Source organism: Dromaius novaehollandiae, chromosome 1 (assembly GCF_036370855.1).
Source record: "Dromaius novaehollandiae isolate bDroNov1 chromosome 1, bDroNov1.hap1, whole genome shotgun sequence".
Classification (NCBI taxonomy): Eukaryota; Metazoa; Chordata; class Aves; order Casuariiformes; family Dromaiidae; genus Dromaius; species Dromaius novaehollandiae.
Window position 1 is genome coordinate 128,803,321 of NC_088098.1, and position 15,362 is coordinate 128,818,682.

General features: G+C 35.9%; 1 protein-coding gene across 9 annotated transcripts in view; it reads left to right on the forward strand.

The window, feature by feature from the left end:
* DMD (dystrophin) overlaps positions 1 to 15,362 on the forward strand; it is a 1,316,184-nt gene that overhangs the window by 1,166,101 nt on the left and 134,721 nt on the right. For all 9 annotated transcript variants that reach the window (XM_026096811.2, XM_064497835.1, XM_064497804.1 and 6 more), the window contains one exon: positions 14,615 to 14,693. In XM_026096811.2, the coding sequence (XP_025952596.2) occupies positions 14,615 to 14,693 (79 nt within the window). The remainder of the gene's footprint in view (positions 1 to 14,614; positions 14,694 to 15,362) is intronic.

A 15,362-nucleotide genomic window follows, 5' to 3' on the forward strand; every position in this document is an offset into this window, starting at 1 on the left:
CTTTCACGTCACATGAATTTAACTCACAGCTTGGAAGGCATAAATATATAGACTTTGACCAGCTCCAAGAGGCAGACAGCTCTTTTCACAGGTCATATTACACTATTATAGTCAGTAGGAGTTTTACCATTATGTTCAATCAGTGTAATATCAATCCTACTAGCAATTGTTTCAATTTGAACTGTTGTTTGCCCAGAGTCATTTTGTTATCTTTCAGTGTGCTTTATGCCCTCAGGAGAAAAAAGCCGCTTTTGTGCAAAATCATGAGCTGTTGTTGTATACAAAGAAGTGTCAGATAACAGGGAGCATTAAGCCCTGATGGTGTGGATGCTCCCAAGCTTGAGCAGCTGCTGTGATAGTAGGACATTCTGCAGAAGTCATTGAGGTTGAGAGGTGGGTCTTCAAAAGGTTAATTGGACAAGAGCAATAAACAAAAGTTTGTTTAATCCACCCAGTCAGTAATCTCATGAAATGAAGCTTTTCTTGTCATGTTCTGTCAGCTCTTGCTTGAGCAAATAGCTTTGATACAGCTTGAAACAGATGACTACATTCTTGAAATTACTAGCTGAATGTGATTAAAACACAGCGTAATTAAACTATCCCTACCGACATCATCTTGCTAGTTTCACCCTGTGCAGCTTAAAAAGGAAACCAAAGAGGTGATCCATTTGGGAAAGTTTGGGGAATAAGATCATTTAGAGTGTGTGTGTTCATCAGTACTAATGTACTGTAGCTCTCAAAGAGGGAAAGAGGGGGAAAGCAGAAAATACAAAAAAGAGGACATATGGAATTGGCCCAGCTTCCCCTACATATAGAATCCTTTATTATCCATTATCATCCTAAACCATCTCCCAGTAACGAACATTCCTGTGTTTTTATCTTATCTTCCACCTTCTTTCATACTTTCCAGTATTCCTGTTGCTCCATGCATTCCTTCTGTCGGTCTTCCCCAGAATCGCCCTCCTTTGTATGCACACTCAATTGGGAAAATAAAACTTTATGCAAATTGTATTTATACATTCCTTTAGGTGATGATTCTTATGACTTACCTTGAGATGCCTGTCTTAGCATGAGTGAATTTTCTCAGGAGATGCATATTTCTCTGCATTTCTAATTGAGGAAGCTGAGAGTGAGTAGATCAGATTTAGCTGTCTCATCTTTAGACTCCTGAATTGGAATAGATAGATCTCACTAACATAATCTCCTCTGTATATCCTTTGGCTTGGTATTACATGTGTAGCGGTCTACTCTGTCTAAGTAATACTTCAGCTCTTATGTATAAACATTATTAAATATAACTAAGTATTTTAGTGCAGAGACATGAAAACAAGTATTTTTATTGCTTTTGCAGTACATGAACTTTGAAGTGTGAAGTGAAACAAAGACAGAAGAGAATAAAAAGATTCAAAAACAAATAAGGAGACAAGAAAGAGATGATAGTGAAAAAGTGAAAATTGAAGCCTCGAATATGGATGGAGTGATGATTCGGAGGAGTTAGAGGGCTATACTAGTGAAATGGAGTTGAAGATGATCAAAAAGAAAACTTTGAAATTAAAACTAGTGCTGAGTAAAGACACCGCTGAGTGAAATGTCTGTTTATTTCAGAACTATAGGAAATATAGGCTATGAACTTACAGTGGTGAGCAGTTATTCCCACACCTAATCTAGTAAAGGAACGAGTAAGGGAACTGGAGATTCATTAATCTCCAAAAAGGAGCAATAAAACTAATATGTGAAAAGATCAGTGAAACTCAGAGAATGTAACTAGAACTGTGAAAGAATAATCTTTGCTGGTGATGCTCAACTGATACAGGAAATTACAGGCACATGTTCTAGGGCTGCTATAAAACAAAACGTTGCTTGCATGACATTCTACTTACAGTTCCCTAAATTGCCAAAGATACATTCCATTGGCACAAAAGTTGTGTGACCTTTCATAAACAAATGACATTTTCAATGTGACATGAAGTATTTTTTTATTTTAGTTTAATGAGAAAAAGATTAGAAAGAGGGAAAAAGCAAAGCAAAAAAGCACATTAAAATCTTGTTAAGAGACAGTGGGGTTTTACCTCAGGGATGGATTATGAGACATTAATAAGGGCATTTACAAAATGAAGTATAAAAAGCACGGATTTTAAATTGTTTAGAAATATTTTTAAACAAAATAGGAGCTAATTCCATTCCAAAATCTTAAAAAGAACAATGAAAAGAAGTAACAGTGCTTTAGCAAAGAAGCACAAGAAAAAAAAGGCCAAAGTATTTTTTTCTAATGTCTCTACAGTTGTATATTAAGGAGACCTAAATGTGGTAAATCGTATGTTACTTTCCATGCATGCCCCAAAACTGAAAAGAAAATGGCTAAAAGAAACACCACTATCGACCGACCCTGTTAGAGTAGGGATGGTAGTAGTTAGAACCCAACAAGACTCATGTTTCAGCAACAGCAGTGTTGTAACTATATTTCAGGCTTTTCCTATTACAGAATCTATAGATGCATATTTATTCAGAAGAAATATGTCAGATAACAGAAGCAGTGCAGGAAAAACACAGGGGAAGAGGGGGTGTCAATATAGCACTGCAAAACTTTTCTCTCCCTCTGAGACTCCTGTAAACTATTTTAAGAACCATCATAAGAATGTAGATGTGTTAAAATGTGATGCACCTGAAATCTGATTGTACCACTTTTTTCTTAAGTGATGGAAGATATTAAGGCCTCAAGACAGGTTTTGGAGATGAACACCCTGTAGTGCCATGCTGCAAATTGCTTTTTTATAAGCATTTGACAGAGAAAAGTCTAATCCCCAGCACATCTTTTGTAATGATTTCTCACTGGAGCTGATCTTTTCCATTGTTTCCTGTCCCAATCCAGATGTCTTTACTCATGTGAAACAGTAACTTTCTCCATGAATAGTGTCACTGAAATCAGCGAGACTTCCTGTGAAGTAGGATACTACTTAATATGAATGCAAGTGAAGAAATAAGAATGCAGCCTGTGAAACTCGCTTGAAGTAGAAATGGGAGAGAAAAAGGTATCAAGTTTGTGCTCTCAGGCATGGAAAGCAGAGAAGCAAATTGTTTTGCATTTTTCATTTAAAAGTAGTGTCTCACTACTTTTTGCCCTTTTTTCTAAGTTGAAACCTTCTTGATTTAGGAATGGTTTAGGAATTATCTGTAGAACTGATGAGACTGACTGGGATTTTACAGGAAGGGTGAGTGAAAAAGTATGGAACTGTGCTTCTATCAGATCACCTGCCTTTCCATTGCCTTCAGTGGAGGACATCATCTCATCATCTTTGTTGTAGATTTGTAGAAAATATGGGAGATGCTTAGGGGTGTAAAATGATAATGATATTTTAAAATTCTGGAAACTATGAACTTGTGTGAAATATTACATATCTTTAGTTTTGGGAATAATCTATTTTAGACTGCATGTCCAAAAAAAACTGGAACTTCTATTTTTGGGGGCTAAGATTTCCCCTAACTCCTTTATTACAGGAAAAGGCTACATAAGAGGTGAAAAATCTTGTTTTGTACTTAGAAGAATCTCCCCTTTATTCCTCACAAGATTTGAAAAATACGTTTCTCCTAATTCCCAACAGAATACAAATAGCATATATGCTGCTTGTGATCTTTAGCACAAATAACATGGAAGAACAAATGGCAGAAATTTTTTCCTGTAAGTAGCACTGATCATATCTAATAATCCAGCACACTCAAAATACTCTGTATTGAAGATTTGAACATAATTAGATCATAATTAGATAACCAGTGACACAGCAGAAGTTAATTTATTTGTAGTAGAAAAGATACATAATAGGAAAACAGAGGACTGTAACTATCGTTTGATATTCAAGCAACTCCTCTGAGTAATCTAAAACTTAATACTATAAAATTATGCTTAAAGCAGCTGTAACCAAGTCATTCGTAGCAGATATTGTCTGACCTGTTCTCAAGGACATCCAAATAGAGAGACATTCATGAGGCCCACTGTTCCAGTTCTCATTATTCTTATGCTAGAATTTTTTCCTGATAAATCATTTGAATCTTTATTGATGAAATTTAAGGTCATGAATTCTTGTCCTAACCACCATGGACAGGGAGAACAGATTATTCTGATTTCTTAAGACTTCTATTCTTCAGTTTCAACTGCAGTTACTCACTCAACTGTTCCTTATAGGTCATGATTATTCTTGTTCTTTTCTCCAGCTCCACCTGATCCACATCACTCTTGGTTATAGTGCCTAGAGATGGTTGCAGTATGCCAGAAAAAAGTCTTAGGAATGCTGAGGAAAACTGAAGGAAAGATACTGCTAAAAAAAATAAGAATTTCATGTGGAAACATTTCAAAGCATGTAGTGCTCAGGTGCCTTGATCTCAAAAGTAAGATCTGATGTCAGAAAGATTATGTGCCATGCTTAGTTCCACACTAGATGGTTTTGCTTACCCCAGAACACATTCTGCCCTAGTTGCAGGTACTTAGTTCCGACTGACTTCATATGAAAATGTCAAACTGCATCAAAGATAGCTTCATTTTAAGATCAATAATCCTCCAGAGGTTCAGGGTAGCATATACATATGTCTTTCTCTTTTCCCCAGTTTCCAATATACAGTTTCAGCTTTACACTGAAGGTATGACAGAAATCATCAGATCCTCTAGGTCTGCATAGTCAAAGTTCTGAGGAGTGTATTTTATGGATCTTTTTTCTAAAAAGAAATGGCCACTTACTTCTAGCATCACTCTTCCGTGATTGAGCTGAATGGCATAGCATGCCTGAATAAAAACAGTCAAAGCCAAATTAATGAGAGGTGCGTATTGTCCAGTCCTAACAGTCCATTATACGTGTGTGTGGCATTCAGTTTTGCAACATTGAGCTCAATAGCTCAAGGACTTGAGATTTTGTGTTTTCTGTGGAATGATTGGAACGTGTATGAAAATCTTTGGGGTCTAAGAAGAAATCATGAAGGGCAGTGGAAACTTAGAAAATATTTATCCCAGAGATTTGGAGCATCCTTTGACCATGTATCTGTGTATCAGTATTTCCTGGAGCAATTTTTTTCTGTCATCAGTGGGTATTGCTATATCTGAAGCTAATGTAAACTGTGAATTGAAAATTCTTTATGTGGTGCAATGCCATGTTTTGTGGAAAACTAGGTCCTACGTATCATTTTCCGTAAAATTACTTTCTTCATATAATGTAAAATTCTGCAAGGAATATAGCAGAAAATAGTTTGGTTAGATTACATACAAAGGCAAGATTAAAGGAGAATTAATGTGGCTGGAAAGTCAATAATTTGAAACTTGCCTCTGCAGCCTCAGTTTGGTCATTTTGTACAAATACGAACTAGTACATTCAATTTTATGTTCGTATCTTATATTTTAAGAAGCCCTGCTTTGTATGAAAAGAAACAAAGAAAAGACAGTGTTCAGTTCCTAAACAATCAATAGTCAATATTTTATCTTCTGTTTAATTGCCCATGCCTGATTTATTGTGTATAACTTAAACACTACTCTAAAGATACAGTGTTAATTAATCTATCTTTTTAACAGTACTATAAGGTTAGAGGATTATAGCATCCCTTTTTACAGATGAGGGTCTGAGACACAAAATTTCAAAGAATAAAGAGGTTATTGATTATTTTAGGTGCCCATTTTTAGATGCCTACAACATCCTTTTTCACAAAACAGCAATGTACGACATTTTATGTGTTCAGTTCACAATGTTCATTAGTTTCTGTTGCACTTACTATTGTTCAGCATTCTGCAGATCGGGCAGATTGGTCTTAAACCAAGCACCTAAAAAGCACAGTTAGTGATGGTAGGTTTTCAGGACTACATAGAAGCTTTAGTTTTCTAGAGATACATGCAGCCAGCGTAACCATAGATTGCCCATTCTGTTTATGTATATCTACATTTCTAAAAATATTTAAACATTCATTTCTTCATATTATAAAGATTCTTGCTCCGTAGGACTTAGACGCACCTCTTACTACACTGACTGGAACCAGCTTCAGAGATAATAGCTTATACACAATCTATCAGTTAAGACTGCTATTTTGGCAAAGTTATCTCTGTCAATGGGTATGCAAGACAAGCTTTATTGACAGGTTTTTCATAAAGACCAATGTTCATAAAGACCATATGTTTTTTCATGAGCACAGTCTTACACCCCATTCACAATCTGCGCTTGCTTTCAGAGACAATGTGGCTTGAACAGCTCAGGTTTCCAAGCCTTGGGGTATCTCAGTCTCTGCCTCATCATGAGTTGGAGATAATCCTTAAATTTGTTAATGGAGTGCTCAAGATTGAAGTACTGCACAGCAATTTTGTGTACTTTTAAATGGTTGAGCCCATATCAGTTTTATAAAATATTTTACATATTATGCATAAGAGAAGTTCATGAATAGAAAAGAGAAAGGTGAGCACACAGTTATGTGAAAGCCAATGCCCGTGTAGAATTCCCACCACCAGCATGTATGATTTTAAAGTGGCAAAGGAGATTTGAAACATTAGTCATCTCTAACAGAATGTCTTTGATCCAAAACAAAAAAGTAATGTTTTTTAAGAGAACTGTTCCCTAAAGATGTTTGCTCATAAGATTTCACAAGGTTTACAAGTCTTTTATTTCCTCTAAATTTGGATGTTTCTGTTAATTTAAACCACAAGAGCTGACTTTCTTTCCTTTTGCATAGATAAGCACAAAGCCTGAAGTTCACTGATTTAGGATTATAAAACAAAAGCCTAAGAAGCAGTGGCTGATTATTCATGGTAGACATATTAAGTCAAGGAGCTTATTTTCTTTTACTGTTTTCTAAGGCTGTATGTACAAGGCTCTAAGATGTTTCCTGAATTTTTATTACATTTTACTCCCTTGTTTCATTTGAGGATTAAAAGAGTAGTCAAGGTACAATACATGTATCCTAGCAGATTTTAGAATTTCTTTTTTTTAGTGAAAGAGGAACTGCATAAAGTCACTAGGATTTCAATCTGCTGAAGTATACTGTCCTACCATGACCCAGAAATCTTGGAAGTTGAATTTAGTCTTTGTAACAACTGTTAATACATGTGAATAATACTAACGTTTATCTTTTTTTTCTTTCACATGGAAGAAAAGGACACATAATGTCCTTCAATAATTTCAAGATAATTTCTATGCATCTCAAAATGTTTCAGATTACAGAACTTTTCACCAGGAAACTGGTTGTTCATTTGCGTGCTTTAGACAGTAAATACGAAGACTTTAATGTGAAATTCAGCAGTGTAGAAGAATGGATATCAATTGCCTTTTCCAGTGACTGCCCTTCATTAACAGCACAAAGTGTGCTTATTTAAATCCCTCTTTATCTTCTAATCCGCAAGGAACAGTGAGTGACTGAATTCAGTAGCTATTGGAAGTACAGTAGATCAGATCTTCCTGTTTATTGATTTGTAAAGAACAGCCTTGTACTGGTTTGGCAGCTCTGAGTGAGGGAGAGAAAAGAAAGACACTTTTCAGCTGTGGGGAGGAGAATTGCTGGTTAACATTAAAGAGGGTCTTGCTGAAGCCAGTTTCCTTTGATATGCAGTCGGGTTGGATATGATTGGAGTCAAGGTCAGGATGCTGTGGAAATGCTACAAATATGGTGGGGAATTAAAGGACTGTTATTTTATTAAGTATTGTATGTATGCATGCTTATTAAATACAGAAAATTGCCCTTCTCTTTTCATGAAGGCAGTCTTTGGTGAAGCAAATTTTTGAAACAGAGATTGTATCATTTAGCTGCTGCACTAAAAATAGCTGTTTAGATGAGAATCTTCTATTCTTTTCCATCCTTCCCTGCCATTTTTCCTCAGAATCCCAGACATATTCAGCCATCTTTCTTTTACAGTTGTCTTAGCTCTTTATGTAATGCTTTTTTTATCAGTTCTACTTATGTGTTTTAGTATGGATTCTTACTCATGTTAATAAGTAGTAAAAATTGCTACTTACATGCCTTCATATAATTTACCTACATCTGAATATTGGGCATGTTATGCTGCCTGTGCCCTTAGATGCCCTTACATAAAGGATATTATTCTGACCTCACAAGACTTCATGCTGTGCTGTGTTTTAAATGAATAATAATTTAAAGAAGTTAAGCTCTAATGTAAACCTTTTACTTCACCAAGTGCGATAGGTGAGATCTCCCTGACCTCTCTAGTCTTCTATCGTTGATCTCAAAATAGAAAATGAAGTAATTTGATACAATAGAACTTAATGAAACTCCTTCCCTATCTTTAGTTGTGCTGTTGGTGGACTGGAAGGTGTTCTAATATTTTTTTATATTCAGTATACATTTTACTCCATAGTGAGAATGTTCAGGGAAATCTCGTGAGGAAATGTTTGATTTCCTATTTTTAAAAGAAAGACAATTTTCCTGTGCATTTGTGTCAGGACTTTAGCATTTGCCTAGCATATCAGTAGATCTAGAAATGATGAATCAGGAAGAGAGAGAGTTGAATACGGTTTTTTTTCCCCCCCACTATGGCATTAATAATTCCCTAGCAAAATACTACGGGACACTGTGAAGTCCTTTTAAGAACAGTGTGATTTGACTTAATAATAGTGGTAGTAGAAGCTGCTGTTCATTTCCATGAGCATCAGAGGCAAAAGGAGACTTTTTTTTTTCCTAGAAAGAATAAAAGTGATCTTAGATATCAGACACATGTAACTAAGTGTGCAAAGAGAACACAGAAAGAAGAAAATGCCATTTATTGTCTTACTTTGCTTTGCAAATTGATTTAAGACATTTCTAAAAATATCCATCTGGAATTAAATCAGGGTGGGCCCCAGGCATGCTCTAGAAACTTCTCACTTGATAGCTTCATGTTTTCAATGACATTGACTTTCCAAATAATGTTGTCACTGGTGTCCCATGTAGTTTTTTTTTCTTTTTTAATGAATGCAAACAAATAACCACTCCATCAACTGAGTGAGCTTTGATTCATTGTCCTTGACATTGCTTCTTCTTACCATGCATCTCTTCCTAGCTTTTTAGGAGAAACTCACTAATTCCTTCTGTCATGAAAACTTGATCAAACTACAAGACGCTAAAGGATTCTATTTTAACCCCCATTCTTGTGACAAGCCCCTTGATTTCCCTGCTCATTAAATATTCTGAGAAAAAACATATAAATATTACAAACATATGTGGTTACAATTTAGAAATTAGAACATGCAGAAAATGATTAAATCTTCTTTTTACAAGAAAGAGTCTTTGCAAGAGAGTAATACTCTCAAGCAGGGAGAGATGAATGTATAATGCATCTTTTATAGCTGATTCAGGTACTGTGCTATAGTATAGCAGAGGTGCTTTTGCTACAGTGCCATTTAAGTAGGGATTTGTCTGTGTCTTTTTGTGCAAGCGTGTGCATTCACATGTACATCATTCAGAGAATGAGGGCCAGAGAAGCCAAATGAAGTTGCATGGTGGATATCTTAAGAACCACTGCAGGAAACTGTTTCAGTGTATCAGAGAGGGAGATGTGTAGGTAGTGTTTAACATAACTCTAACATTTTAGTATTTTTGTATGCTCTTTTCTTTAACTGTATAAAAGGGTGTTCTAAGTAGCAGGTCCAAACAGACTGTGATAGAGAAGTGCTGTGTGCTTGTAAATCAGTGTCTGACCTGCAGTAAGGAATCCACAGAAGTCTCTTTCTGAATGGCCTTAGTGTTCATGAGGATGGAGGCACTCGTCTTCACCTGTAATATTCCCTGTTTTCCTGAAGCTTCCTGACTAAGCATGATCACCTGCTTGGTTGAGCATTTGACTGTGACCCTTTAAAATTCTCAAATAAGGTGTTTTTTTGAAGAAATCCCATGTGAAGTCCAGTTCAATAAGGATTCTCTAGGTGTGCTGAGCACAAAAAGACATTCGGCTGGCAGCTGGAGTCACCTTCACTTATATACATACAGCATTAGAGCCACCCCTTTTACAGAGCGTGGTTTAGCCTAGTGCTCAGTGCACATTTGTGCAAGAAGTAGCCCAGATGTAGTTTCCTCTATTGAAGCTGTTCAACTGAACATCCTAGCAATGGGGAATACATCTGGAGTAGGGCTAGGACATAGGGCTAGACTTTGGCTGAGCATTATGTAGTGCTCGGTTTGAATTAGTCCAGCCAAGAATAGAAGATTCCTGGATCAAGAGCGAGAGACCATTTTATATAGCTCTTTGTTGAAAGCACTCATTATTTGCAGACGCAACTTTAACAATGTCATGGAATAGCTCAGTAACTCCAACACACTTTAATAGCTAGTGTTAGGTACTTTTTGAGAACATGGAAAATTCTGAGAACCAAAAAACTTAATTTGCTGTCTTGATCTAGGTCTGTTTCTAGCCTGGGCAAAAGCACAAGATAACTCTTTAGATGAAAGAAAAATGTTCAGAAAAACAGGCAAAACTAACAGAAGTGTGTTTAGTAGTTGACCCAAGTCAAATCCAGAAAATCCTTATTCTGATTTCAGTAGAGCTGTTACAGCAAATGTTTTCAAGGTTGAAACCTGAAAGGTTCCTAGAAACTATTCTTAACAACTGCATGACATAGCTTTGCTTTTTTATCATCACAATCTGTTTATCTGATCCTGATTATATATTCAGTTCACATGGCTGTGTTCAAATGACGAGAAAAAAACTTTTTATTAAATGTTTCAAATTCTCTTTTTTAAAGAAGGAGATGTACTTTAAATACCATTATTCTGTTTGGTTTGTTAGCATAAGATATTTATGTTCTATGTCATTATCACTTAGAATCAATATAGGGATTTTTTTTAGTACAGCCCTCAGATTCACATATAATGGTTACTGCACTAATATGGCTCTTTCATTTGTTATGACTGAGAGAAGATAAATGTAAAAGAAAATAGTATATTAAATAAATAATGGAAATGCATGTCTCTTCAAACAAGCATTCTCAGAGAATAAAAGCAGTAGTTCAAGTATCCTGATCACAGAAAATCCTGACATTTGTTTTTAAGTTAAAATCAGATACGGAAAGATGATTTTGGTCAGTTAAAACCAAATTCTTATGTCTCGATTCAGACAAAGCAGTAGTAGTGTATATATCAATATACTTATTGATTTTTCAGTAATATTACTTGTGGAGAAGTACTGCAGAGATTTTATCTAAAAAATACCCAAATATGATCAAAGGCCTATCTTGTATTTTTTATACTGATAACAATGCCTTTAAAATGATTACTTTTTACATAGTAGTCTTACTAAACTGATACTAGTAGTTGAAGTCAGAAGAGATCATTTTCCATTTGCCTATTGAGAATTGTGATTTTTCTTGCAGAACTTCATTAACACTACACGTGTGTTCTCACATATGCAGTACAGAAAATGAAGGCTTCAATCAGATTGAAATTTTTGCTGTTTTCTTCACATACAGCTAAGGTTTTCCACAGCAACATTCTGCCTAAGGAAAACAGTGCAGTTTTGTTCAGAGCATAGCATGCAAAAATACATAGGATAGTGTTTATATATGGAAGAACCTATTTCACTTGCCTTTGAAGAAACTGAGAGAAAATTTTAAATTCATGAATTTCCTATGGCTTGTTTTTGAAAATCAAAACAATTTTATTTTGACAACCTGGTGAGAATTTTTTCAAGAAACAAACCAGTTATGAAGACTTTGGATATAATTCTGCTTCTTCAGGTAGCCAGGGTGCAATCTACAAAGGCAAATTCAACTTTGACTTGATTAGACCAAGGACAGTCTTCTATAATTATAATGAAACATTATTTGTTCACTTTTTCCAATTATTGTGGGATCAAATTCTGTTATTTTATCATTTACATCTTAGTATTAGTAAAATTCATAGGCTAACTGTAATAATCATATTCCAGCATCAACTGTGAGTCCATCTTTTGGCACATAAAAGGTGGTTTGCGATATGCGAATACACCAATAGTTGGTACTTCCTGGTAGCTCAGTGGGTTTGAAGTTCTCAAGAGATTGTTCCTGGAGAATATTCAGGAGAGCCCACTGTTTTATTCATCTCTATACTGACAAAATCCACCTCTAGAAAAAGATATTTCCAGGTTCACATCCAAGGTTGTTCATTTTGCAAGTTTACCCTGAAGTGTTTAGGATATTTTATTTTGCTGGATCTGCATATAAGGCTAAAAAACTCAGTGAAGTAATTTTGTGCAACTCAACACTCACCTGGATCTTTTGGAATGATTGACATTCTCTGTTTTACCACACTTAAAGGTGTACGGACTGTGAGCAGACAGTGGTCACAAATAGTAAAGTGTTCCGGTATTTATCCTGACTGCAAACTGGATGTTATCATTCTCATATGAGCAACATTGCTCCCACTGCGTATTTGTATAGCTCTCAGTCTGTTTAGAGACTGCATTCCAGAGAGTACTTTTCTCCATTGTAGCTGTCTGATTGAATACTAGCTACTAATATAAAGGAGGCACCTTATATTTCTTTAATGACCTGCAGTGACCTAATGACAAAATAGGTATGTTATGAGGACTCCAAAGAGTATATATATATGTTGCTTATATTTTGGGGGGGGGGTTGTTGTTGTTGTTGTTTTTACTGGCATGTGTGTATATTTAATATGCATATTTAAGATTATCTTCCTAATGTTCACTGAAAGGAGAATTTTTGAATTAAAACTAATTTCACGTTAGTTTATTGGTTTATGCTTCTATAGCTGCTGATATTGATGACCAGAAGCAGCCCTGTCCTTGATGTTTAGGCACTTGCAGACTTCCTAGCTTGTATCTATGCTGTGAATTAAGTGTGAACTCAAGCCTAAAGTCAGCTACCATCCACAGTGGTGCCAATCAGAGCTAAATTGTGTAGCACTACTTAACAGAACATATGTCCGTGTAAAGGCAATTGAGTTTAGACCTAAACTGCCCAGCCGCCTTCTGCCCACGATTTGAGAAGTTATCCAGCGTCCCTCTCTTCTTAGATTTAGTTTTGTCTAGCTAAGCAATCACCAATATTAGGCACAAAAAGCACAGATCATAGGGCTCAGCCTGCGTGTGCCCACCCAAAAACTAGTGGTATAAATAGATGTTGCTCTGTGAGCAGTTCTGCCTTCAGGAAAACATGAAAAATAAGAACAGAGGCCACCATGTGATGTGCTAGTAGCTGAGCTGTGTGGGGAGGTGTGTGTCAACAGGGACTGACCAAACATCAGGAAGGTTGAGTGTGTCTGTGTATAGGAAGCCGGAGGAGGAAAGAAGGGATAGAAACAGAGGAAGCAGCAGGAAAAGCATTTGAAATATGTCTTGAGGAAAAGGCAAGGAAGGGGGACTTTTTGGACATAGTGTTAGTTTTGAAACTGTGAGCAAAGAAGCTATGTCCTGTTAAATTTCAGTTGTGTTTAGTGAAACAAGATTCTGTGGGCTTTGCAGTGTTTTGGTAAACAAATAAAATCATATTAAAGAATTGGTCAATTTTATCATTATTTTTTCCTCCTAACTGAATCATCCCTAGTTATTATAGAATTGTTCCTTTCTACCACCAGCCAAAAAAACCTGAACGTTTTAGAATGTGGATTGCTTTTTACTCATGCATGCTTTTTATTTCCTTGTAACATATCTCACAATTAGGACAATAAAAACAGACCAAGCTGTTTCACTGTCTGCTTCACTAGTGTTGACACAACACTTTTTCTTACAGGCAATATTTAAATTAAGTGAAGCTGCTTCCTGTCAGTTATTTTATTTAAAACATTTCTGAACTAGTCTGTCGTTCATTTTAAGCATTTTCCCTGCTTTACCCAATCCTATATTTAGGCCTAACTTAATTGATGGTGTCCTTTTAGAATACAGAGCATAAAGCTGCTGGTAAATGTCATTCATATACTTGTGAAGCTTGGACATAATTATCCGTAGCACCTACCTGCCCTCAGTTGCTTGCTTGGTACTAAACTGTACTGAGATTTTCAAGGTGTAAGGGTAAAACTGATCTTACAGTTGGCATCTGTGTTTTCATGCAGTATTTCAACCCACCAAAACACTAAGACTAACATGTTCTCCAAAGGACATCTTCCAGGGAAGAAAGGGTCAAGGGAATGGGATTTGACTGAAATAAAAGAACAAAGAAATGCTTGTAATAAAATACAAGAAGAAAGAAAGGCTATTTTATTACCCTTATTCCAGCATTCTTCTAAAGTATGGTTATGATGTCCACATTAAAAGAAATTACTTTTCATATGCTGATTTATAACAGTTTACTCCCCAAAAGTTCTTTCATGGGGGTTCCAATAAAAGTATTTAACAGAGGAAATTTTCTGACTTCAATATTGACAAGCAAGAAATCAGTCTCATGTTCTTTTTAGGTGTATACAGTGAGGCTAGTTTGCTGTACATTTATTTATCAGCCTGTTCATTTTGAGCTTGTTCTAGCATCAGTTAAAGTCAGCAAAAAACCCAGCCCCTTTTTGACCTCCTTGCCTTTGGATGAGACACATTAAAACTCAGTTAAAGCCCGGAGCATTATAGATTGTTGCAGGAGCCTTCTTAATTTTAAACAGAATGTTCCTTAATGAAACAAGTATCTGACTTTAATTGCTGCTTGTTACTTGTTTAGAATAGAGTCATTTTTTTCTCCTCTCTTCACAGGTGGCCATTGATGAGCGCATCAGGCAACTGCATGAAGCTCACAGGGATTTTGGCCCTACTTCCCAGCACTTCCTTACCAGTGAGTAATTTCCCAGTTTTCTTGCTCAGCTTTCACACACAGTGAACTGATGTATTTTCTGGCCTTGTGCCCTCTATGGTTGCTATTAATTTCTGTTGTAAACCACATTACAATGTTTTTCTTTTCTTAAATTATTTGGAGCAGAAGATTGCTAAAGAAGTTCCTACAGTCCAGGGTAAAAGGAAGGTATCTACCTGCATTAAGTCTGTTTGCCTATGCATCTGTCACTGCAAGGTTGTTCAAAAATTTTAAATGTATATTATTTGGTACTTAGTATTTTACTAATCCTGATTATTCAAGTAATTAATTTTCTCTATATCCCATTCTGATAGATTCAGATGAGCTTGTGATATAGAATACATAAAGATGATCAGAGGAGTAGCATGTGTGTCTGTATGTCATATCAGACAATTAGGTGAATTAACAAAATGACATCTTCATGCTAAGGATCAACATTTATCTGTTAGCATAATTTTATGACTACATTAAGGATTAAATCCATCCCACAAAAGCCCCTGTTTTGAACATGCAATTCTCTTGCCTCTGGGGAAAAATATACACACATGCACCATGAAAAATTGAAGTACATTGCTTGCAATAGCTGCTTTAATACTCTGCAGAGATAAAAAATGCATAAACCTCAATATCTACTGTACTTGTGGGAATTAT